General features: G+C 46.7%; 1 protein-coding gene across 2 annotated transcripts in view; it reads right to left on the bottom strand.

The window, feature by feature from the left end:
- The window catches only part of PLXNA4 (plexin A4), a 437,906-nt gene that overhangs the window by 155,386 nt on the left and 255,333 nt on the right, over positions 1 to 27,187 (bottom strand). For both annotated transcript variants that reach the window (XM_029923240.1, XM_029923233.1), the window contains exon 4: positions 6,163 to 6,294. In XM_029923240.1, the coding sequence (XP_029779100.1) occupies positions 6,163 to 6,294 (132 nt within the window). The remainder of the gene's footprint in view (positions 1 to 6,162; positions 6,295 to 27,187) is intronic.

Here is a 27,187-nt window from a genome sequence, read left to right as displayed (position 1 = left end):
CAGTTGGTTAAGCATCCAACTTTGGTTTAGGTCATGATCTCATGGTTCATGAGTTCAAACCCCACATCAGGCTCTGTGCTGACAGCTTGGAGCCTGAAGCCTGCTTCAGATTCTGTGCCTCCCTCTCTCTGCCCCTACCCTGCTCATGTGCGTGCTCTCTCTCTCTCAAAAATATATGGTATCTATCCTTCTCTACCTGACTTATTTTGCTTAGCATGACACCCTCAAGGTCCATCCACTTTGCTACAAATGGCCATATTTCATTCTTCCTCATTGCCATGTAGTACTCCATTGTATATATATATATATATATATACCACATCTTCTTGATCCACTCATCAGGTGATGGACATTTAGGCTCTTTCCATGATTTGGCTATTGTAGAACGTGCCGCTATGAACATTGGGGTATATGTGTTCCTATTCTCTCTCTCAAAAATAAATAAACATTAAAAAAATTGAAATGGCAACTCTTACTTTGACTAGGTCTCCAGATCCCCTTTATCCCTCTCCATTTCCCTTTCATCCTAACCTACTATGTGATTTATCTGTATGTTGATTGCTTCTTTGCTGTGTCCTCTTGCTAAAACTTCAAGCCCCTGCAGTCAAGGTGATTTATCTGTTTCTTTACTCTTGAAACTCCAATGCCAAGGCAGCGCCCGGCATGTGGCAGATGCCTAGCGAATATTTGTTGAGTGAACAAATGACTCAGCCCTAGGTAATATGTTATAAAAACAAGATGGCACTCGCTACTGGATTATGCTGAAAGCAGCCAAGTAGAGCTGCCCCACCTGGTCCTGCCTTCCTAGTAACTCTAAGTGGCAGGCAGACCCACTTCCTGACCCACCTCCTCAGCCCCCACAGGCATCCTACTCTGGATGGCAGCCAGCACTATGAGTGTCCCCAGCTCCTATGAATGTCCCCAGGTACCCGGAGGCAGACCCACTATCAACAGGAGTTGGTAAAACAAAGGACGCCATGAAAGTTGGCTTGGACAACACACAACCCAAGTGTGACTCCCAAACAGAAACGTGTGTTGGAGGCCTCTGGCTTTCAGGCAGGGAGGAGCTGGTGTGAAATGGCTGAGATGCTGGATCTCCCACTTGCTCTGGAGCCTTTCAGAGAAGAGACTTGCCTTCCGTGGGGGACAGCTGCTTCCTCCCCAGTGGGGTCTGCTCCAGGATACCTGAGGATAGCCCTGCCACCTCTTCTCTTCATCGATCTGCCTCACTGACATTTTTTCTCACCTCCCTGCCATAGCTTTGGCAGGTTTTTATCACAACAGTTTCAGTGTATGTAGACATCCCCTCAGGGGTACAGGAGTCATGGTAAATATACACCATACACACACAGACGTGTACAAAGCAGGGAAAAGCTGATGGGAGACATGCAGATGGGGACCGACATGGGAGCAGACGTGCAGATGTGTGCATGCGTGCGCGCACACACACATGCATACTCTATGCACATACCCAGCAGCTCACTCACTGTAACACTCCAAGGAGAAGTTTATAAGGAAAGTGAAAGCCTTTTGGGGTGAGAAATAAAGAGGAAATCACATATTCCCAACAGCAGTAACAATATCCTCACTTAGGATTATTCAATTTGCAAATAATCCTAATAGGTTGGATGTGAGCTCACTTCTAGATGCTAAGCCAAGCTCTTCCTACAGGCATTATCTTCTTTAGTCTTCATCCGTGCCTAGGAGATCAAGGCCCTTTATTGCATTCCCATTTCACAGGTCACAAACAGGTGCAGCCTCTCTCCCAGTGCATCAGCTACCACCTTCCACTCCCCACTCCAGGGAAGCCCTTCTGCACCCCCAGAATCACCAAGTCGTTTTCCCATCTCATGACTTTTGTGCCTGCTGTTCCATCTACCTGTATGATGCTTGGTCCCTAGTTACCTCCTGCCACTTCACTTTATCCTTCTCTCGGCCTGAAAGTTCCCTTCTTGGGAGGCTTTCTCGGACAACCTTCCCAAAGGAGTATCCCCCACCACGTTCCTGGCCATCACTTCATTCCCACTGAGTCTGTTAAATTTTTCATTTTATTTGCCATTATCTTACATATGTCATTCATTCATTTACTCATTCATGGTCTGTCTCTCTACCTAAAATATAAGCACTATCAGGGCAGGGATTTTGTCTATCTTGTTCCCCACTAAATCTCTAGTATCTAGAAAGTGCCCAACTCATAGTAGGTGCTCAATATTTGTTAATATTGAATGAATAAATGAGGTTGTGAGAGAGTTAGTAACTTGTCTATCATCTCAGAACCAGGAGTTATATAGCATTTGTATGCACACTCACACACACACACACACACACACACACACACACACACACACTACATTTTCTACCTCTACTATTATACCATCCTTACCTTTTCCAACCCTTTAATCCACATGGTAAGTGGCTCTCCTGACAACCAGTCATCCCCCATCTTTAGGGGATTTCCAAAAGTCACCCAATTAACATAAATTCAGTTGTGGTTGAAAGGGGCTTATTACGAATAACAAGACACCCCTTTCACTTTCTTGGCTCCCAAAGATTTCAGAAACTGAGGACAAGAGACCAAATATTACAACAAAAGATTCTCCCATTGCTCTTATCACTCATGAAATTCCAAGAGTCTTGGTAACTCAGTGCGAGAAATAAGGATGAAGACCAAATATATATTTCTTATTATAAGTCACAATGTCACAATTAGGCATATTATATATGTCTAGCACATCAGATCTACAATACTACTATCTAAGAGATGGTTAAAGTAGGCTATTTAGGTTTTTATAATCCTTTTTAAAGCTTTTTATTTATTTTGAGAGAGAGAGAGAGAGAGAAAGAGAGAGAGAGAAAGTGAGTGAGCGAGCATACACACAAGTAGGGGAGGAACAAAGAGAGAGGGAGAGAGAATCCCAAGCAGGCTCTGCACTGACAGTGCAGAGCCTGATGTGGGGCTCAAATGGGATGCTTAACTGACTGAGGTGTCCTAGGCTTTTAGGTTTAACAGTAGGTTTACTTAAATAAAAACACAAAGCAAAAAATAGTTCAGGACAGGGCAAGAGTTATGGCAGTGATAAACAAATGATGGAAGTTTGGGAGATACTTTCTTTGTTTGAAGTGTAGTCTTTTAATTACATATATAAGTTTGACTTGGAAATTAAGATAAGTAATAAATAAATAATAAATAATAATTTAAAATTTTTTAATGTTTATTTATTTTTGAAGGTGAGAGAGACAGAGCGTGAACAGGAGAGGGGCAGAGAGAGAAAGGGAGACACAGAATCTGAAGCAGGCTCCAGGCTCTGAGCTGGCAGCACAGAGCCTGACACGAAGCATGAACACACAAGCCATGAAATTATGACCTGAGTCGAAGTCAGATGCTTAACCAACTGAGCCACCCAGGTACTCCAGTCCTTCCCTTTTCCAATTCTGGGTCACTGATGACAGTGGGGATTCAAATAATCATTCATTCATTCATTCATTCATCAAATAAATAATTATCAAGTACCTATTAGGTGAGGTTTAGACACACAAAGAAGACACAGGGCTGCCTTCAAACTGCCGATAGTCTGGTAAGAGAGAAAGACAAGGAGAGAAAGACAGCTCAGTGTAAGAAGAGCTACCAAAGAGGTGTCTAGAGCAATCACCCACTGTGGAGTGTAACAGCAGAACTAAGTTTTGAGAAACAAGACAGAATTACCCAGATGAGAAAGAAAAGTGCCCTACAAGCAAAGCACACATCATTGCTGAGCGATACAGACTAACCTGTAGACTCAGGTGTCCTGACACAATGTGGCTGAGACCAACCTGCCAGCAGACAGAGGCTGGAGTGTCCCCAATGGATTTACCAGGCTTCTCTTGTCACAAACTCCACTTGGTACCTGCAGTCAATAAATCAGGCTCTGGGTTCTTGATGTGCCTTCCTCCTGGACCTAATCCCTGTTCCCTGCCTACCTTGGCCTTTACCTGAACTCCTATGCTCCATACATGATAGATCACCCAGAATCTTGATGTCACCGAATGCCTGACTTTAAGCACAGCCAATGTCCAGACACTCCTGTTGCAATGTCATAATAATAAGAGGCTCCATTTATCAAGCCCTACTCCATGCCAGGCTTGGTTCATGCTTGTTATACACGTTATGTCATTTGATTCTTGGAACACTATTGGATGTTATTATTAGCTCCATACAATGGTTGAAAACACTGAGTTGTAAAGAGGTTAAGGGATGTACCTGAGATCATACTTAGTAAACGGTGGAGCTAAGGTTCATGCTCAGATATTCTGACACCAAAGCCTGTGCACTTAACTGTGCTATACTACTTCTCTCTACAAAGAATGTGCAAAACCACCAGATACCGGTGTTGGGCCAGCTGGGATTTTATTTTGATGGCAGGCTACTCTCCATCTCTGTGAGGAACTGTCCCAGAATGGATGAATGCCCCAGCCTCATCCATTCCTGCCTTCCTTTTTTCCCCAATAATCCAGAGCTCCCAGCGTACCTCATTCTCTAAGCCTGGGTGGGCACCGACCCCTCTCAGGGGAGCAGAATGGCAGAGGACAAGGAGCTCCAAATCTCAACTCAGTGATCAGAGGGGGCTCCACCCAGCTTAAACTTTCCATTTTTGGAAGTTCCCAAAGCTCCAGGTTCAGAAATCCTGGCTTTTACATTAAGGCAAGAAATCCTGAAGTACTTAATGCCTTGTAAAGGTATTGAGTCTTCTCCAAAGGATCCAAGGAAAGCTGCTTCCCCTAAGTGTCTAGGACCTCAAAGGTAGGCAGGGAGTAAGGAGTATGAGCCCCATCGGAAAAGGTACTCAAAGGTACCTAGGGAGGGAGGGAGTGTGGGCCACATTGGGAAAGAGCAAGGAATGAAAGCAAAGAAGCAGCCTCATACCCCATCCTGGCTCCTGGGGTAAAATGTTCTTCTGTGGGCCCCACATGAGACAATTCCCAAGCCACAGCAGCCTCAGTGAGGGCACCACAATGGGTCCCAGTGTGGTGGAGTAGGGAGTCCCACACCAAGAGAAGATGTCATCAAGCTCTTGGGGAGAGTGGGGCTGCTGTGGGCTGCCAAGGCATAATGCACAAGCCCTGTGGGTGGCATAATGTAGTATTCATGTCCTTCACTGTGCAGAGAGGGGACAGGCAGAACAATCCAGACTCTGTTGGCAAGGTCCTCTGGGGAGTTCAGGCCTTGCTAATGAAGATGAATAAAGAGATGGGATCTGCCCCTGATGGCTGCTGCCTTTGTCACATACATATTCATGGGCTGGAGGGACAGCTCCTGGGAATGACCCATCCTACATAGAGATGAGAGAGGCAAGGTATGGCAGTGCTAACCCACTCTTGAGGTGGGTGTGTCTTGCGGGGTGGAACACTCTAGGCTGTGCGCTCCGGGATATACTCTTAAATATATGACATTTTCAAGGTGCTATTTATTCTTTTGCCTGCTGCAGACATATCAGTCCTCGTATAAGCTCAAGGACCCTTGAAGAACTTACATAGTACTCAGCTGAATTCCAGAAACAGTCCCAGCTTTGCTGCTTTCTACTCAGTGTCAGCTAACAGTAATCCCTGCACCACCCTATGTTCTGCCTGGCTTGGCCTCATGGAAGATGCTGGAACTTCATGCTGGAGTTGTAGGCATACACAGGAAGGCTCAGACCACCTGCTATATCATCTCACCTCATACACACAGACTCTGTCTTTTGAATCTTTGTCCATTTGACTGTTCTATGATATTCCCTCAACCAAGATTTTTGGGCAGCAAATCCTTGCCTGTCATAGACCTCCAGGGTCCAGGAAGGTGACCTTGGCAGTAGATTATACTTTGTGTAAGGAAATCTAGACAAAAAACGCGAGCATCTGTACTATGTTTCTTCAAAAGAGAGTAAATGTTGGCCCTGAGTCTATACTCACCATCCCTTTGAAGTTAGTGGATTTGTTCTAGACTCCCAGATGTTTTGATATTTTAAATGTTTTATCTCCTTTTTCAGTGCACTCAGCCTCAGTCCCCAGGCAGCTGACCAAAAGGATACACACTGAGTCGAATAAATCAAATCCTCTCTCTGCAGCTGGCATCCTGTAGGTTTCTACCGAGCCGCAGGTTAGCGTTTAGCTGCAAGACAAATGTCTAACAGAGTCCAAGAGCCTTACCTGCCTTTCTGACATGATGTAGAGTTGCTCATGGTCCTTGGAGAAGGCCATATCCCGGAGGACTGGGCCAGGGTCGACCACCTGCACAGTCTCATACTGGAGGGCACTGCCCCTGGGCCCATCTACCCGGATCTATGGAGAAAAGGAAAAGGAGAGATGATGTGAGTTCAGATCCTATGAGTCAAACTACAGCCCAGAGACCCTCCCAGAAGTTAAAGGAGAGGCAGCAAGCTCTGCTTCCACAGTCCCCAGGTGCCAGGCTCTGAGGAGCTTGAGTGATAGAAACCCCCCATGGGCTTCCTGCTGGGAATGGCAAAGAGAAGGAAGGCAGGGAGACCAAACCAGGCTCCACAAAGCATCTGGTGTCATCCTCTCTGGCCACCTCTGCCTCAGATTTAAGTCTTTGAGGCCTAGTTTGTACATTTTTAGAGAAAAGGATGGGGTTGATATTGGGGAATGGGGGCTGGGGATTGGGTGAATAATGGATAATTGAACCTGCCGCAGACCATGCAATAGAACAGCAATATGATTTACTACATTTGTTCTCAGAAAATAAATTGGGGGTAAGGATGTGGGCTGATTCTTTGAAACTGCTACCCAGCTATCATTGCCATACCTTTGGGGGGAACCAGGCAAGGGGCCAACCTTAGAAGTTTCACATTGAGTGGGCTACTTCTGGCCATTAAACCATTGGCTTATGCTTCAGGCTTTAGAGTGATGTAGGTCCTAGAGGTTCTATTTATGTCTCAAAGGAAGGGGATGCGAGCATTCCAGGAAAATGCGTATTGGGCATGAGTCATCTCCAAATTTCCAAGAATACTTAGCATAGTAGATCACCCCTGGGCCATTGGCAGGCCTTCCTAGAACTGCTTAGACAATGTGGCGACAACCAGGAGAGATTTTTGCCCACATTCCCCATAGTGGGGGACAAATCTATAAAGACAGAGACTTCCCAACCCTACATGATGCTCATCTGACCCTGGGTGCTGGCCCAGGCCTCCCACATTAGAATCATCACAAGTCTGGGCTCATAGATTCAACACAATCACTACCCAGCACTAATAATGCTCCTCACCTAGTTGGGACCAATGGAACATGGAAAGGGGAGGGGAAGAGTGGAGGGAGACAGGGAGAGGCAATAGCTAGGCGATCACCAAACTTGATCAGATACCATTTGTATATGACTCTGTAAGTTACCCACATGTAATTTTAGAGATTTCAATAATAAAACTAAAGAAAAAAATTATATTCCATATATTCCCATTATGCCCTCTGACTTTAAATTTTTAATATTCAATTTTTAACCTTTCAAGAGATCAAGGAGAAGAGAAGTTATTCAGAGGAACCAAATTACAGAAGGGACACCACACTAATGTCAACTGATGACATCAATTCATCTGAAAGGCTGCTGCTTCTCGTTTCTGTTGAATTCACCCAATTCTGACACTAGGTTATTCTGTGATTTATGTGTTTGATTTTAGGTTTGTTCCAGGCTCTGTTTGTTTGTTTTCCTCTTAAGCACTATTTTTAAGCCCTTCCTACACATCAGGCACTGAGAAATCAGGCACATAATTTCTTATTGGTGTAATCCTCTCAGTCCTGTGGGCTTAGTGGTCATTTGTCTTGACTTGCATGGCCCCTCCAGCATTCATTCCACCCTCTCTTACCTTTGGGGCAAGACTGAACCCACCCCCTTCTTCCCAGGGGTGCACCCTGATGGGCACAAGCAAATCAGTTTAATCTCTTTCTATTGCCACAGTGACTGAAAGAAAGCAACCCCACGCCAATCAACATGTGCACTCAGAGCAAAGCAGGACAAGACAGTGTTTTGTGATCAGGGAACAGACAGTTGCTCCTCATTCTCAATAGGGTCAAAGAAACAGTTTGCTCCCAGAACTGTGGGCAGTCGTCTTGTAATAAAGAGGGGAGTCGAAACCAGGGAACGTATGGAGGTGGAAAAAATTGACATCCCCGAGCCACTGAATCCAGATGACTCCAAAGTCTGCCCTATGTCAGGACTTTCTAGTTACTCAAGTTATTTCCCCATTGTTAAAGGAACAAAGGGTCTGTCTGCAACATCAAAAGTCCTACATGATATACTGATATAAGAGATGAGGAAAATGAGGCAGAGGTACACAAAACAATTAGCCTGAGATATAAAATCTGGGGATAGAATGCAAATCCAGTTCAACTCTGAAGTCCATGGTTTTCCTATCATCCATTACATGAGACCTTGTTCCTTGATGGGTTTCATGTTTACTCCCTGGAGGAGGGGGGGGTGCCACCAAAATAAAGGCAGGGGGCTGAGGTCAGCATCTGTTTCTCGTCTATACAATTCCAGTGGTTTTCACCAGTCATTCCTGATTTTGATGCTGAAGTACTTGAGCTTGACAAATATTTATTTTAAAAATGGAGAAATAAATGAAGTTAAACCTCTCTTTGCTGACTTCCCATTAAGCTCATGTAAACAAAAACAAAACAAAAAACTGATAAAGGAATTAAAGAAAATACTTTTAGCTCTGAAAATCCAAATGCCTCAGATTCCAATAGCCCTCCTGCTTCTGTACCCACCCCCACACCACCAGATGTCCATCCTGGCCAGGTCCTTCCTTAATCTGAATGAAATGAGAGTTCATGCAAAACCAATTGGGATTACCACCCAAGTCTGACCGTGTGGCGATGGCCTTGGCCCCCAGCCCAGCCAGGCTTCATCCCCAGCTGTGAGTCAACTGTGGAGCAGCAGACAAGAGTGACAAAAGTGATACTGAGCACCCTGGCTTGTCTCCAGCCCCCTCAGTCTGCCGGCAGGAGCAGGCTCCCCTAGGTAACGCGGCTAGATATGAGTCCCATCCAGTGCCCATGTTCTAATCCCCAAGGGAAATTGGATTCAGTGTCTGATCAACCTTCTTTATCATTGGGCCCCCCACTCCCTGCTCTTTAGTGCAAGGTGAGGGGCTGGATATAGGTAGACATCAGAGGAAGTCAGGTGAGCAGGGGAGGGACAGAGTGGTGGACCAGGGAGCACCGAGGGCAAGTTTTCATGAGCTTCCCCAGGGAGAGAGGATGGGGTTATGGTGCCCCCTTCCACACTCCACCTGGGTGGGAAATCAGCAACTGGAAAGGCAGGGTCTCTCTGCCCATACCCCTCCCCAGTCTACTACTTGTTTTGGAAAACAGAAAGGAAAGCATTCATTCATCCCCCTGCTGAAAGAATCTCACACAGATCTTGGAAAAAAGGAGTTTGTGGTAGGATTTGCTGAATGATGGACAGTCATAAAATTGAGGTAGGATGACCCAGCTATGGGCTCCCTTGGTATCCCATAAACAACAGCAACAAGAACTGTTATTAACTGAGTGGCTAATGTGTGTCAGGTCTCATGCTAGCCTTTATTAATTTCTCATTTAAACCACAGAACTCTGTGAAATAGCATTGATATTGTTCCATTTACAGGTGAGATACAGAGTGGTTTAGTAACTTGTTCATGGTCACACATCTAGTGAACCGCATGGCTTTGCCCCATACCAAGGTCTGATTGATTCTGTCCATGCCTCCTTGTGTTTACATACTACACCAGCATATGTTGACCGGGTTCTTTAGGTTATATAAAACTGCACCCCTTCAAGAAGTGAAAGCAGTTGGCACTAAATGAACAGCACCCGAGAGTGCTGGAGGACCCATCTCTGTGTGCACTGCAGTTCTTTTGGGAGAGAATCACGCACATGAATGAAGAAGATGCTGTTGTAAATTTTCAAATAATGATCCTTTATATTTTTGTTTTATCCCTTGCACAGCATTCTTAAATAACATTGTCTCACCGGATGGTTATAAGATTTTTATGGTGTTGACTACTAGCACAATAATCCTCATTTTACTGATGAAGAAACTGAGATTGGAGCCGTCCTGTGCATTGCCCAGGTCAGTGATAAACCAGCGACAGCAGGCTCTAGAACTCAGGTCTTCCGATTCCTAGCGCAGTGCTTGCCTATTAGTGATTTAGATTTTTTCCAAAAGCCTTTGACAAGGTTCCACATGAAAAGGTATTTAAAAATAATGAGTCTCTGTGGGACTTTGGGCAGTTTGACCAAGGAGAGAGAACTGACTTAGAGACAGAAAAAGACCCGTTTCTGCATGGAGAAGTAGGCACTGAGGGACTTTTCAAGCACTGGTGTTATGACTTGTTTTATTTAATATTTTGTGTAAGTGGTCTGGAGGAGGGAGCAGGAAACTGGCAGACGATTCTAAGCTCTTTGGGATAACAAGAAGGCCAATGACAGAGAGCAGAAAGATGGAGGCATGCTCAGTGAAGTCTGGGGAGGGGAGGTGCACATGCGCAAAAAGGCCTGGGACTGCATGTATCGTGGGAGCAAAGACTAGGTTTGGAGCCCTACCCAGCACAGCACCTGAGACATGGCTGGTGCTAACAAGTAGTTCCAGTGAGTGTCGGTGAGAGTGTGGAGAAAGGGTATTCTTGCTCACTGTTGATGAAAACGTAAATTGGGGGTGGGGGGACTCTGGATAGTTCAGTGACTGGTTGAGCATCCAATTCTTGATTTCAGTTCAGGTTATGATCTCACAGTTCATGGGATGGAGCTCTGTGCTGACAGTGTGGAGTCGGCTTGGCATTCTCTCTCCCTATCTCTGCTCCTCCCTGATGCCTTCTCTCTTCTTTCAAAAATAAACATTTTGAAAATGTAAATTGGTTCAGTCATTATTAAAAACAGTATGAAGGTCCTAAAAAATTAAAAATAGAACTACTTTATGATAGAGCAGTCCTACTCCTGGGTATTTACTCAAAGGAAACAAAATGGGTATCTCAAAGAGATAACTGCACTCCTATGCTCCAGGCAGCATGATTTACAATAGCCAAGATGTGAGAACAACCTAAATATCCATTGGTGGATGAAAAGATAAAGAAAAGGTTATACACACACACACACACACACACACACACTCACACACATAGGCATATACACATATATTTGCTAAATATGTACATATAAACACAAAATATATGTGTGTGTATGTATAATATATACATATATATATACATGTAATAAAGCCTTAAAAAGAAAGAAGGTTCTGCCATTATGCTATATGAAATATGCCAGACACAGAAAGATGAACACTGCATGATCTCACTTCCATGTGGAATCTAAAATAGTCAAACTCATAGAAACAAAGACTGGAATGGCCATTGTCAGGGGTTGATGGTTGGGAAAGATGGAGAGATCTTGGTCAAGTGGTAAATGTTTCAGTTATAAGATGAATAAGTTCTGACTGTAGTTAATAATACTGAATAGTATATTTGAAATTTGCTAAGAAGGTAGATTTTTAGTGTTCTGGTCACACACACACACAAAAGGAAATGGTAATTATGTGAAGCGATGGATATGTTAATTGGCTTGATTGTGCCAATTATTTCATGGTACATACATATATCAAGTTGTATATCTTAAATACATACAACTTTTATTTGGTAATTATGCCTTAATAAAGATGGGGAAAATTAAGTAGCTACTACGTAAATGGTTAACTGTCTATGGGAAAAACAAGCCACATTCTGCCAATGGAACCATGGACTGAACAGAATGAGACCAAGGAGTATTCAAAGCAAGAGGCAGGACCAAGAAAGGAGAGCTTAGTGTCATCATTCACTGTTCTAGATACTCTATGACACCCCAAATGGCCAACAACATTCAAGCAGCATTCAAATAGGATTTCAGGGGAAAAGAGACAAGCAGAAGCCATTCTCCTGGCCAAGTTCACTTGAATACAGAATATCATGCCCAGCTCACCCCTGATAAGGTAGAAACATAATCCAGATGCCTGTGAGAACAGCACGGAAAGATGCCACAGGCCACAAAGACATAGTTGAGATCAAAGGAAACGTGTTGGCCAGTGGCTGTGGTTCAGTCAGCAACACAAGGGGCACCCTGAAGCTTACGAGGTGACAGCTAAGAACAAACAGGATTTATTATTGTACACATCAGGACAAATAAGATTTATTATGTTACACAACACAGATGATACTTGTAGATCACCTAAGCAGTGAGAAAGTTGTTTTTTTTTTTTTAAGGTAGAAAATGTAAAGAAGCTGCTAATGTAAATTTGGGTGTTTAGAAGATGTTATTCTCTGAGGCTAACACGAAGAGAAAATCACATCCTTACCCTATACGTCCCTTGACAGAGTAACATTCCACATTCATTTATCATCCAGAGTGCCTTTCTGGAAGGCCATTGTGTTCTAGGCTCAGAGCTAGCGTTTGGAGAAGAAAGGGGTGTCTTTGTCCTGCCCTTTGTCCTAAAGTGATAAGATATCACACAAATGAGGCCAAGTGGCAAATGCTACAACTGAGGGTATTCACAGGCCTCTGTCCCTTCTTCCCAGGAGACCTAGCCACTGACTGGAGGGTGACCAGGAATTATCAGCCCAGCCCCAACTGAGGCTCAAGGGAGCATGCAAGCTGCCATTGGCACCCCCAACTCTGAAAGTTTGACTAATAAAATACACAGTGGGTAATATCAGATTTATTTAAAAGCCACCTTAGGAGACAAGGTCTCTTAGGTCCATAGGGAGACTGATCCGGAGTAGCAAAATCAGTGGTACCAACAGATTTTGTAAAGAGATATCCATGTTGGCCAAGGGAGATAAGAGGAAAAATGAGAGAAAGGGGGTCAGAGGCAGAAAATGTGGTTGTCTTCATGCAACACTGTCCTGAGGAGTCTGAGTGTAAATGTGTTCTCTGTGGTAGGGTGTGGTATCTCTTCAGGTCTCACCAGAATGTTCTTCTGACCAGTGCTGCCCAACAGAAATATAATGCCAGTCACAAGGGTGGGTCACATGGGCAATTTTAAATTTTCTACTAGTGGTTACATTAAAAAAGAAACAGGTAGGGGCACCTAGGTGGCTCAATGAGTTGAGCACTGAACTCTTGATTTTGGCTCAGGTCATGATCTCAGAGTTTGTGGGTTTTTAGCCCTGCACTGGGCTCTGTGCTGATAAGCATGGAGCCTGCTTGGCATTCTCTCTCTCTCTCTCTCTCTCTCTCAAAAATAAATAAACATAAAAAAGAAACAGATAAAATTAATGATTATAATTAGTTTTAATAATCTATTTTATCTAACCTGATGTGCCCTAAATATTATTATTTTCACATGTATACAGCATAAAAAATTGTAAATGAAATTTACGTTTGTTTCCTTGTACTAAATCTCCCAAAACCTGATGTGTACGTATTTTATTCTTACCAGCAAACCTTGGTATGGACCAGCCATATTTCAGGTGCTTTATAGCTACATGAGGCCGGTGACTATCACTGGACGGCACAAGTCTAGATGACTGTCACCCCTGTGTTCTCATCTACACTCCCTACACAATGTTGTTAATCATTTGGCTGCTGACTAGCCTTCCGGAGGTGCCTTCAGTTGAGATCTTGCTCACTCCACTCCCCTGCTACCACACCCCCGTGTCTCCCCGGACCTTCAGTTTACAGCAAGATGCACGTGCCCAACTGTCTTCGCTTTTCTGGAGCTCGCAAGTTGTAAGCTTCAACCAACTGTGCGAGCCCCATCAGCCCAAACACGTTATAACACGCAGCTGTGCGCGCTCAGTTCTGATCCAGTCTAGCGCTCAGCAAGCTTGTTTGATGTAGCCATACCTCTTTCCACGTTCAGGAAACAGGTGCTCTGGGCACACCCCTTGCATGGCAGGAACCCTCTGTGCCCTGGGTGACAGTCAAAATATTTAAGAACTGCTGAGAGAGAACCAAGCCATCAGAAGAGACGCTCAGGGGCAGGATCTCAGAGGCTCCCAGCTGCACCAGGCAATACTGTTGGGGGCTAAGGGGGACTGAGGTGGTGCGGGCAATCAGGGTCCTGGGGACACAGCTAACTACCAATCACAGGGAAGACTTTCAATATTTAACAACTGTGAGTTATTCAGAATAGCCAAACATGCAAGTAATCTCAATGTCTGTGGACAATTGATAAAGAAAATGTGATCTATATATCACATGTAGTGTGCCTATATTATACATATAATATACACACACATGCAAACAATGGATACATATATACATACATACATGCATATCCTGCCATTTGCAACTACATAGATGAACCTGGAGGACATTATGCTAAGTTAAATAAGTCAGATATAGAAAGAGAAACATTTCATGATCTCACTTAAATGTAGAGTCAAACTCAGAAGCAGAGAGTTGAGGGGAAGTTGCTAGAGGCTGGGGGGGGGCAGGAGAATGGGGAGATGTTGGTCAAGGTGTACAAAGTTTCAGTCATACAGGATGAATAAATTCTAAAGATCTAATGTGCCAGCAACGTGGTCCACCTCCCCTCCCCTCCATGCGGCCCACCAGGGACAGGTCCGAGCAACCTGGGACCAGGCACGGGCACACCTACTCTAGGTGTGCAGGCATCCCCAGCTTGCCTTTCCCCCTCCATCTGCAGAACCCCAGGGATATTCCTAGGTGACGCGGCCCCCTTTCCCACCAGCCCTTCTGCCAGCCCGCGCTGCCACCTCTCTTCCTCCCTGGCACGGTGAGTGTCTGCGCTGCCAGGCCGAGCGCTATTAAAACATCAGCAGGGTGGCCTCCGCAAAGGTCAGCCATCCGGGGAGCTCCTGGCAGCTGCTTGTTTGTTTATTGGAACATTATCTGGGCCGGGCTGTTTATTTACATCCACTGAAGGACTGAACAATAAATATCGTCTCCCAGTAGCAGGCAGATGCTTGCACTAGACTGTTCTGGCGGCCTTCTTGCTTGGAATAATCTCCCTAATGAGCAAACAGTGCCATTCATCTTTGAAGATGCAAGCCATCTCCTGGATCCCTTTCCTTTCTCAATCACCCCAAACTTCCTGGTCAAGGTCCATACTGCCAGATTTCTGGCCTGGGCCCAGCTATAAGAAGGACAGGGTAGGGTGTCCTCTGGCGGGCCTGGAATTGAAGCAGGAGCTAGAGAGGTGGGTTAGGGCTGATGGAAGCCTAGGACAGATGTTCTAGATTTCGACCTAGACCCTCAGACCTAAACATGAAGGCAGGTGGGAAACCACCGGTGATGTGGGTGGCCGCATGGCCCCGCTTGGTGGGGCAGGGCTAATAGAGAGGCATGCCCCATATTCCGGCAGTGCCAGAGCCAGAGTTAGGCCAGCATCCCTTTCAGGCAAGTCTCCAAAGTACCCAGAATCTCAAGGGACTCCTGCAGACCAGGCAGTTTGCAAAATGGAGCCTGTGTCGGGGCAGGCAGGGTGCAGGCTAGAGGGCATAGGCAGGGTGCCCAAGGAGGAAGTGAGGGACCAAGGCTCTGCTACCCTCAAGAGCCAGAGCACACAACTTTGGCTCTTGCAGGTGTCTTGGCTCTCTGTGCTGGCCTCAATCTGTCTCCCACTGAGGCAGAAAAGTCAGGAAGAACCCTTGGTGGGGAATGAGCGACCAGGATCCACTTTCCTGGGACACTGCGGGCCGTGATGTCTCTCAGGAGGAAAATAATGAGCCTTTCGGATCTTACTTATGCAGTTAATTCAGTTGCCCCCCCGCCCCCCTCAAGGCTCTGAGGGATGTAACCTGGTCACCGTCACTCGGCATCCTGCCACACAAGCTGGGGAGCAGGGGAAAGGAAAGAGCAGGCCCTAGAGCACCAGCATCAGACACAGGAAGCGTTCTTTTGTTGGATGAATGAATGAATGAATGAATGAATGAATGACTCGAGAAACTAACTCTGGGCCTGAATTTCCATAGTTGCAACCATTAGGCATGCACCCACACTCAAACACACACATCTGTGCACCCACATGCTCTCTCTGTCTCTGCAGACGAGGCCATATCTCAACTCCCACTCAGCCTCTAGAACTTTCCCTTTATGAGTCTATGACAAAGGGACGGAAGGCAGGTGATTCAGCTCTTGCACAGATGAGGAGGGACTGGGGAGGGTGTGTGGGGCCTGCAGGAAGACAGACACCAACATCAGGTCTAAGCATCATGATGACTTGCTGGTGGTGGGGTTAAAGCTCGCCAGGGAAAGGGTCCCCTCGCATGTCTCCATGTGTCTGCGAAAGAGTTCCCTGAGTGGTAGGATGGTGAGCGTGGTGCCCTCCAAATTTCCGCCACGCTCAAGGGCTGCAAGTCTATCCTCTGCCAAGGGCAGCTCCCTTGGGGCCCCAGGCACTCACTGTCAATATTCCTCTGGCCCCTCACCAGGGCCACCTACAGACAGAACTTCACTGGTAATGTCCCTTGGGGCTCTCATTGTAAAATCTCCCCCTCGCCCTCCCTCGCTGGCCCTTCAATCTCCTTCCCGAGATTCACTTTTCTTTTTTCTATGGCACTTCTGAGTTTCTCACATACTATGTGATTTATTCATTTATTGCGCTATTGTTGGTCTCCCTGGTTAGAATGTAAACTCCAAAAAGGAAAGGTCTTTATCTTTTGTGTTGGTGAATGTATCCCCAAACCCTTGAGCCCCACCACGTAATAAGTGCTTGATAAATTTTGGTTGAATAAATGAATGGATGGAAATGCTCTGAGTACTCATCAACATTTTAATTTGTCCTCACGATGCAGGGCTCCCCTATCCTATGGCAAGGAACCCAGATGGGAGGGGGTGTTCTAACTGGGAGATTGAGCAGCAGGAGAAAAGGAAGCCAGAGCTGTGCAACCCACACCCCAGTGGCTGGCAGCGCCCTCTCTTGCCACAGGGTGATCTCTTGTTATAGCCACTCCTCCTGCCTCTATTCCCAGGACTCGGAATGAGGGCTTAGACCCTGCTTCTGTGTTCCCACAGCTTAAGCTGCCCCAGAATAGCACAATGAGGGTGCTTTGTTTTGATTTCCTGATTCCAGCCAGGAGGAAAAGGATGCAAAGAGAACTGCAAGGGTGTAAACAGTAATTAATTAGACAGGCCCTGTGCGTGCATGAATCTCGTGCTGTGTTACCAAACACGGTCGGGAAAATGGGTCCCTTTGGGTCTCTAGATACACATGAAACATCGCCCAAAACAGAGAAATTGGGAACAATGGCCTCCATCCCGCCCCCCACCTGTTTGGGGGCTGACACAAAGGACAAGTCTTGGAGAGAGAAGGAATAAAAAGGAAAGTCAGCATGATTTATATTATATCAAGAAAGTGCCAGAAAAAGGCTCAAACCAGCACAGCTCAGATGCAAAATATTTAAAACCAGCCTCTCTTGCTGCATCCTTCCAAAGAGATTCAACCTTCCAAAGAGCATGGGCAAGTTACAAGGTTGAAGCCTGGATGAGTCATGCAAACCATGACCGCAGAGTCACCACTTGTTTGAGTAGCTTGTACCCCAAAGGCCTCGGCTGGCCACTTCCGCGGCCCTCTGGCCACAAGGGAGCCTGGGCAGACTGCACCCACTCTTAGAAAAACAAGATGAATAGATAGTTGATTCACCGTCTGCCCTGAGCCGCGTCCTGGGCTTTACACACATCGGCTGGTTCTGCTGCTAAGCAGGCGGACTGTGCTCATCCACATTACAAAAGACCAGAGTCCTCTGGCTCTTGCGATACGGCCGCAGGCAGAAGAGCATGGGGTTAAGCCCAGAAGCAAATGATGGGAACCCACCTCAGCCACTTGGGAACTCTTTGGCTGTGGATAATCTGCCACACTTTGAGTATCGCTTTCCTCAGATGTCAAACAGATATTGTTATTCCTATTGTGGGCAACTGATCCTGTCCCAAGCATGTAGAATACTTACCATCAAGAAAGGGTAACAGTTGTTTCCATAAAAGTTAGCAATGATTACTATGAAGGGAGTTCAAACGAATTGACCCCGTGACTCCCACTCATCCCCAGCAGGAGCAGCAATCCTGTGTGCTGTAGAGAGATTAGAAGATGTGGCCCACAGAGTGGGCTCCAGCATCTGACAAAGTCACCTAGAGGCTAGAAAGAGGAGAGGACCCAAGACTCTGCTCTGGGCCACCTGAGGCAGAGGAGAAAGGAGGCATTGCTGGACAGAAGACAGGGAACCGGGCGGGGAAGGTGTGCTCACACAGACGGCACGTCCAGATGGGCCTTCCACCAACATGGATGCACATGTTCTCACATGGCTGTCCCGAAGCTGGAGGAATTGTCCAGGAAACCCTGAGTCTGTCTCAACTTGGGTGGGCTTCAGAACGCCAGCAACTGAGAAAGAAGAAAGCCCCTTTGTGCCCAAGGTTTGTGCAAGCCACAGGAAGGGATGTGGGGTACCAAAGCCTGGCCTCACAGAGAGGAGAGGCGCCTCACAGACCCATCACAGGCAGAGTCAGAGCTGGCAGGATGCTGAGAAGCAAAGCCAGTTTCCTAGAGACGAAGCAATGCCGTACATGGTGTCAGGGACAGAGTCTTGGACCAGGATCAGTGCTCCTGAATCTTTATCCACATTCCCTTCATGCCTCTTTTATGACTCAGACAAGTCACTCCTCATCCTGTCCTCCCTCACGGTCTCTGAGCTTCATGTGTCCCCTGCCAAATGGGGGCTATCCCTTCTGTTCTGCACCCCCCGCAAAGGCTGCAGTCACAAAGGAGTTAATGAACAGAGGTGCATCATGACCGCTAGAGGCTGGTGTGCAGTCAGCAATTCTCCCCTGCTGGAAACCTAGCTCCTCCGGAGTGGGGCCCAGCAGGTGCTTAATGCAGCTGTACCAGAATGAGGAGAAGCCCTGTCCAGCTGGAGCACCCAGGGAGAATGGAGGGAGAGCGGAGACTGGAGATGGATGGTCTCTTGCATGAGCTGTGACAGGGTCTCTAGGATTTTCAGGGGTCCTAACCAGCTGGCTGCCGGCTAAGAGGACAGAAGCTTCCAGCACAGAGCCAGGCACAGAATCGAGACTCCAGAACCAAGTGTTGGCTGAATGAAGGGAGTAGGCTTTGTCCAGTTTTTTCCCAGCCCAGAGGCAGCCCCCCACCTTTCATGTCTCCTAGCCATTTTCTCATCCTCACCCAGCTGTTTCGGTCTTCAGACCATCCTCTGTATTCTGCCATGGGCACCCTAGAGCAGAGCCAAAGTCTTCGTCCCAGGCCTCCCCCTTGCCTCTCCCCCATTCCAGGGACCACTCCATCCACTATCCTCACCTGGCAACCACATGGCACTGCCCAAGCAAAGCAGGTGTACGTGCAGCATCCCCTGGCTCCCCAGCACAGCCTTGCCCCTCCTTCCAGGCAGGGGGCCTTTTTGTTCCCTCTAGGAATGGGACCAGTCCCCTCCCATTCCTGTTCACACCATTTCCCTCCCCTACTTCCTTCCTCCAATTTCCTCCCTGTTTCCTTTCAAGCATCCCAGGTGCATCAGCCCCTGGGAACCTGGCACAAGACACTCCTCCAAAGGCTTTCTCCATAATACCCACCCTGCTCTGATTGTCCCAGGTCACGTCACCCAAGGTGCCCGTGCAGCCACTTAAGCTGCCTCATGCCTTGGCCTGTATGAAAATCTCTCCTGATTTGCTCCCACACTTCCGGTGTGTTGGTTTAAGCTACGAGCATCAGCATCTTGAGGGCAGGTCTGTAGCATTGGGCTTAAGACAGAGCGTTGCGTAGCCAGCCACCCTGGCATCCTGCTTTTGCCTCTTATTAATGCTTGTGACCTCAGGCAGAACTTGAGGACTGATTTAATATCCTCAGCTGAAATGCTGGGCTCAGAATTCTATGCTCAAGGCTGCCGTTAGGATTTCATCAGGTGGGTTGTGACGTGCTCTTACTGAAATGTCCGGTACACAGAAGTAGTCAATGCATATGACTGCTGGTTGTGGCTACATCATGTGTAGTTGTGCTCAGTTAGGAGTATTAAGAGGAAGATGATGCTAACGTAGCAGAGCACAGACCTCTAGAAAGGACCCCAACAGCTTTGTGAACACCAGAGTTGCTTAATAAATGCTTGGTAAATTAACAAAAGGATGCATGCGTTCTAAGCGCAATGGCAAAAAGATCAAGAGGTCCGGCTCCCCGAAGACTCTCCCAAGCGGACAGCTCTTTGATGTCCTGCCCTGACAAGGACCATCAGTACTGTTTCTAACACTAAGGGTGGCAGCAGCAGCAGCCCTCTCTGGTTCCCACTTGTCAGACTGTTCAGAAGTGTCTGCGTGAGGCCACAGGACTGCTGCTTAGCCCCCAGGCACGGATTGGCAATTTCCTTGACAAATAAATAACCCAGGGAGCGTCAGACAAGTGCTTATCGCCTCGACATCTGCTCTCTCTGATGAGCTCTGCTCTGGTACTTTCCCTGCAGCCTCATCAAGCTGTTGGGGCATTAGCCCTTTTGAGGGGCACCATCCAAGGGCACCTGTGTGTATTTCTGTGAGGCTGAGAACAGCCTACGTTTCCTAGTGCAAAGTACCAAGGTGCCGGCTGCCCAGAAGGTGAACGCAATTCCGCAGTCAAGGACAGGGCATCAGCCGCTCACCCTGCAGACCACATGGCACCCTCTCCCCCCACCTCGGGAAGGACTTTGGTCACAGTGACACCATCTGGCTCCTGGCTGAATGGCTAAGGGTTCCTTTAAAATGTCAGAGGACTTACAAAGTCCTGAACTAGACCAAGAGTCAAGCTTTGCTCACTTGGGATCAGTATCAAAGTTTCAGAATAGGCCTGGCTCCTGGATTATCTAGGAATTTTTCTGTATGGCCAAAAGAAGTAAGTGTGGGACATGTGTAGTATTTAGTCAAGACCCAGCTCAGCATCACTCTCTCCCAAGAATTTCCCCCACCGTCTCCCAGTATAGATTTGATACCTCCTGCTTGTGCTCCAGAAGCGTGTACCCACGTGCCTCGATCAGGGCCCTTGGGGCACATCACAGCATGGGTCTTGTGTATGAACCCATCTTTCTACTTGCCTCTGTGCTTCTTGAGAGCAGGCTGTCTTACTCATCTAACCTGAGGTCACAAAGGCAGCGAGTAGAGCCCTAGAGTGGAGTTAAAGTTTGCTGGCATCTCACTAGCAACAACTGACAAAAAAGTAGGTATTGCTGTGCACCATAGTGACAATGTTCATTATTGTCCATCAAAACATAGCTGCATCTTTTCTGAGGAGTGGACTTTACTCAGTACTGTCTCAATGATCGCCAAGTGTCACTTATTTCACCCTCTCTCTCTTCCCACACATCTCCCCTGCAGCCACTGCCCACATTTTACTTTCTTTTCTTTTTTTTCTAGCAGCTACTCTGAGAAAGAAACACTTGGAACTATTTCAAATGAGAACCCAGGAATTCATGAGGCCTGGGTGAGGCATGTGAATGGTTTGCAGTCAGAAAATCCGCTTCCAAAGACACTGTGGGGAACAGCCTTCCCGGGGCTTAGAATTCTGGAGTGGAGAAGGGCGTCCCTGTCCAGGGGATGACATCACCAGACAGCGCTGGAATTCACAGATGCAGAGAGCTGAGGGGCCCCGGGGGCCAGGGGGGAGTTTGGCTGCGATTATCACAAAGGGTCTTTTGACCACCCTTCATCCTAGGAAAACCACAGAGACTCGGCTTTACGCCGCCCCCACCCTCAGCTGAGGGGTCTAAAGACACTCTCCTCGAGTCAGATGGGTGAACTCTGATCCCAGCGAGGGAGAGTCTGGAAAAAGCATGAGGTATCGGAGCTGAAGGGTCTTGAAGAAAAAAAGAAAAACAGTGCCTACATGGGCTACTCATTCTGTCAGAAGCTTGTGGTGTTAATTGTAGAGAAATGCATTTTAAAATAAGATATTGGAAAACCATCCTCTCCGTCACTGGCCACCGTTATTACAATTATTTATACGGCATCACCAAGGCCCCGTGTTTCACAGCAATTAAACTATTGATCTCACAACTCCGAGGCACTGTGCAAAACCCACAGCCACCACCCCTGCTCCTGTGGGAACTGTCTCTCCTCGTGCTCAGATGCAGAAACCCAGACCCAGCAGAAGTAACCAAGAGCAGGAAAGCCGCTGGTTGGAATATTAACATTAAGAATCAATATGTTAGCATAATGTACTACTGTTACAGTAATGGATTAATAGCTTTACGTTCCTTTCTCTATGCGGCCAACACCTGCTCTGTGAGGATGTTGTTTTTCAGGCTTGGCCAAGATATTATGTAGTGTAGTGAGTAAGCACGTGGGTTCCCCAGGCCATGAACGTGGGCTCCAAACCAAGCTCTGCCATGAGCTAGTTACAAGCCTCTTTGGGAAATGAGTCAACTTCTCCAACCCCTAGTGTCCTCATTCGTAAAATGCGAGGAATAACTCTACCTACTGCGTCTGGCTGACAGGAAGAATGAATGAGTCAGTAGATGAAAAGCATTTAGCACACCATCATCATCAGTGCTAATCTAAAGTTGTCAGTTATTATCACAGGAGGTTCACAGGATACTCCAAGACCCTTCTCCTGTCACTCATGTTTCATGGTTACATCATGGGTAAGGGAGAGAGGCTTGGTCTCCCATCCATACTGACACTGAGATTCATGATAGGATGAGTGACATTCATTCTTTCTTGATGGTCTGAAGGAGGAGTTGGCCTCCTGGATGTGGGCGAGGATGGTCCTTGAACGCCATCCTCCCCCTCTGCCTATCACACTCCACTCCAGGAACATGCCCTTGTATCCCCAGAGTCAATATTAAGCTAATAATGGTTAATCAAAGTCTTATTTATGAAATTCTTTGAAGTACTATTTAGTGTATTCTGAGGGGGCGCCTGGGTGGCTCAGTCGGGTAAGCCTCGACTTCGGCTCAGGTCAGATCTCACGTTTGTGGGTTCGAGCCCCGCATCAGGCTCTGTGCTGACAGCTAGCTCAGAGCCTGGAGCCTGCTTCCAGTTCTGTGTTTCCTTCTCCCTCTCTGCCCTTCCCTCTCTCATGCTCTGTCTCTCTTTGTATCAAAATAAATAAAACATTAAAAAAAGTTTTTAATGTATTCTGAGGATATCTTAAGGGATCAAATGTGTGGAATGGTGGCAGTCTGGGATCATACAGAAATAATTCTCTTTTACGAGCCTTTTTTTTTTAATTTTTTCAATGTTTTATTTATTTTTAATACAGAGAGAGACAGAGCATGAGGGGGAAGGGCAGAGAGAGAAGGAGACACAGAACCGGAAGCAGGCTCCAGGCTCTGAGCTAGCTGTCAGCACAGAGCCTGATGCAGGGCTTGAACCCACGAACGTGAGATCTGACCTGAGCCGAAGTCGGAGGCTTAACCGACTGAGCCACCCAGGCGCCCCTTTGCTCTAGGAAACTGTGTGTTCCTGGAACATAGGTTTTATCTTAGATGGTGTGAATGGGAGAGACCAGAAATGGAGTGACAGAAAAAGACTGTGCTCTTGCCTCCAGGCAGTGGGAATCAAAGAAAAGAAAGAGGTAGAAGATGACAGAGCTTGGAGATCCGTGACAACTCTGAATCGTCACATCTGGATGACCAAGGGAGTGACAGGACCAAGGGCAAGTCAGGTTGGAGAACTGGTGTGGGTAGCAAGCTGAAGAGTGAGTCTGGACCTGTTGAATGTGAGATAATGGTGGATGGCCAGTTGCCCATTGGTGGGGTCTGGTTGCCTTTGGAAATTCAGGACTAGTGCTTGGGTAGAAAGTGGTTGATAAGGACTTGCCATTGACCACTGCCATGCTAGAGGTGGACTGTGAAATCACGACACAATGACATTTTCCAGAGCCAGAATTTAGACCACTGTGCCAGTCTGGCCCTCTCTCTTTCTCTCTGAGGTCAGGTCTGGCACAGTTCATGGATTAAGAAAACAGCATGGCAAGTCAGTGGGGAAGGAGAAGAACATTTTTCCCACTTCCCTTCAGGTTGCCTCTGAAAAATCAGGGGGCTCGCTCAGTTGAGAAACAGGAACATGCTTCCATTTCCCAGTCCAACAGCTTAAATAGGCTCCGTGCTTAACTTACATTAACTTACAGACAAATAGGGAGTCACTCTGAGGAACACACAAAACAAAGCTTCCCCATACAGTCACTGCCATCTTTGAATTTTAGCACTTCAGGAACCTTTGTTTGGGTGAGGCATCTTTTAAGATACAAATATTCTGATTAGGGAGAGGAAGCTGACCTTTGGGGGTGGGGTGGAGTGGGGTGAAGTGAACGGCCCTGACTTAGAAGAGGTTGCCTGTCTCTCTAGGAACCAGCAACAAAATGGTGGGTTTAGGTGAACTCTTGGGTCCAGGTTACTCGATTATATGGGCTAGAGATGGGTTTTCATTAGCTACAGTTCTTCAACAACAGAAGAGAATGGGGGTGCCTGGTGAAAGATTATCAGAGGGAACAACAGAAACCAGGATGGCTCAGGTTGGAGAAGCAGGGCATTTTTGAAGAGCTAAAGAGAAGTCCAATTTTCCACCAAAATTTTGCTTGGGGCTGGTTCTGGAACTTCTCTCCAGAGTCTATGTCATTTTCAAAACCCTAATTTATGTATCATTATAAGACAAACAAACAAACAAACAAAAAACCAACTCAGCACTTATGTGCCCCACTGACCTAAAACTTAAAGCAAAGCACAGTATACTCTGAGGGTTGACTCTAATGATGGGGCCTGTGTTTGGGCCCTTCCTCCTCATAGACCATTTCCTTTGGTTACCTTTGGTGGACCTCATGCCAGCACCTACCACCAGGGGTCACTGTTCCCTTCTGTTTCTTGGGGCCTTCCACTTTGGCCCCAGTTAGCCAGGAGGGGAAATGGAGGCAATGGCGGAGAGGAGAGGAAGGATGGGAGAACTGAGGGTTCGAAAATCTCAGGAAGGGAGGAGGAGATGTACAGGCTATTACTCTCCAGGCTCCAAGACAAGCCCCACTGACTCCCCACCTCACAAGGCCCTGGGTACTGGGTAGAATGTCCCTACATCCCAGGTCTATGGCATGGAGTCCATGGGCTGGACCTGTGGCTGCATTCATTAGGCAGCGAGCTCTATTTCCTGTCCCTCAAGGTAGACCAGGGAAAAGCAGGATGGAAACTCTTCTTTGTTCCTCTTCAGCCCAGAGGACTCTGCTCATGTCAGCTTGTTGTGTTGCACTAGCGAAAGATAGACAAAAAGAAGCCAGCAACAAAACTGTCTCCCGTCACTTAATTTCCTCCCAGATTTCTAAGCAGGTAATTATTTTCTCAGCCTCCAATGGGCTGCAAGCACTTTAGAGAGTTTTTATTATTGTTATTATCACAGACACTACATAAATAAGGGCGTCAGATAATTAACAATAATCTATCCTCCACTCCCCCAAGCATTTTGTTTATCCAGTGGAAACCTATGTTCTTCCTCTATAGCTTTCTCTCCCTGCCTTTTTCTTTTGGTGAATGAGATGAGCCGGTCGGAGGATCTAGGAGCAGGGGAGGTATTTCCGTGACTGAGGCCAGGGAAGCAGAGGACCCCGGGGGCTCTCCACCGGCCACTGTGTGCCATCTCTGGGAGTCTTGTTTTCTCTAGTTCATGCCATGGCCGAACACTAATTGAGCACCTACTGTTTGCACAGTAAACTGTTGCCACAGAAGATATAAAGGGATTCTTTGACTCAAAGGATTCTGCGAGAATTTGGCTGCTTTCTACCCTCAAAGGCTTCTTGTCTAAAACAACTCAGATACAAAACACAATTTATAGAAAGCAGTTTCATATCTATTTTCTAATTTAACCCACACCACACTTAGTAGGTCTGCAATAAACACTTGTTGATTTAATAAATGAGCTACGGTTCTGATGAGGTAAGGGAGAGAGTTACTTTTACTCATGTCTTAGGTGTAAATAAACCAAGACTCAACGGGTTGAATGTCATGCTTGAAGTCAGATACAGCGAACCGGTGGTAAATTGAGAATTTTCAACCAGATCTCTACCAACATGTCCTCTTACCCACACCAAGCTCCTCCTGAGTGAAGTACAGAAATAATGGGCTGTGTGTGGCCATGAGAAGGAAAGAATGGTTAGCATTTCACAGAATAGTGGTGCTAGGAGCTGACTTTTAAAGGAGGTATATGATTCAAATAAAAGGAACTCTAAGGAGGAACGTGTCCTAGGACTGCCTGGCTTAAGCCAGTGGGCATGGAAGGCAGTGCCATGTGTGTGCAGTGGGGACTGGCCAACTACGGCCAGGACAGGTGACTTCATAGGTACAGGTGAGCAGGAAGCCTGGGATGGTAGTTTGGATGTGGGTACAAGAGACCCTGAATGCTCTTCCAAGCACTGAGCTTGACACTGCAGGGCCAGGCGGAAATGTCTTTTTCAGAGGTAGGAATTGAAGTAATCTGACTTTTATAGTATGGGGCTAATCACCCATACTCTATTTTCCCAATTTGGAGAACCTACAATAAGACCCTTGAAGGTGAGCATTTTCATCCCATTAACAAAGGTGAGAACTACTTATGTGTCAAGCACCAAAAACACAAAATAGTATCCCACCAAGAGGCTCCCGAGCTCATGTCGGAGTTGGATTTTGTGGACTAATCCACATTCTCTCAGTTCTGTCATAGCCAACTTCTTGTGTTTGGGTCATTTGTGTGTAGGTTAAGGGAATCACACATTTCTTCGAGGCAAGCTTTCTAACTGGAGTTTTGGAAATCCTTGATATATTCTTTAATAAATGGAATCAACCAATTTGGACTCATGGAAAAAATGGTGGACTTAGTAACAGCTTTTTATTTTAACCTTCCTCGATTGAGTCACTGTGGGGTAGAAACCCCAGCTCTTAAAGGCCTCAGTGTATCTGCACATCAGTGAGGTGAGCCAGATTAGTAACATGACCTCGGGCCCAGGCCCCCAGGAGAGGCGAACAAAAACCTAGATGTTAAGTGAATACCCGAATTCATGTCACCGTTCTCTTCATCTCTTCACTCCTAAGCCTGCTGCCCTCACCATACCCCCTTGGCATTCCCTTCCTGCTAACCATCCCACAAATAAGGGACGGAATATGACCAGGAAAATCCACTCCCCAGTCTCCTACCTCCCTTGTTCCATCAATGCAGAGTGAGGTGAGTAAATAAGGTGCTATAAAACAGCCTGCTGGTTGGGCTTATCTTATTTTGTTGTGTTGTGTCATATTGGTTTGGGTTGGATTGGGTTGCATTGGTTAGACTG

This window comes from Suricata suricatta, chromosome 2 (genome assembly GCF_006229205.1).
Source record: "Suricata suricatta isolate VVHF042 chromosome 2, meerkat_22Aug2017_6uvM2_HiC, whole genome shotgun sequence".
Taxonomy (NCBI): domain Eukaryota; kingdom Metazoa; phylum Chordata; class Mammalia; order Carnivora; family Herpestidae; genus Suricata; species Suricata suricatta.
Note: the sequence above shows the minus strand (reverse complement) of the source record. Positions and strands in the feature narration are given on the sequence as shown.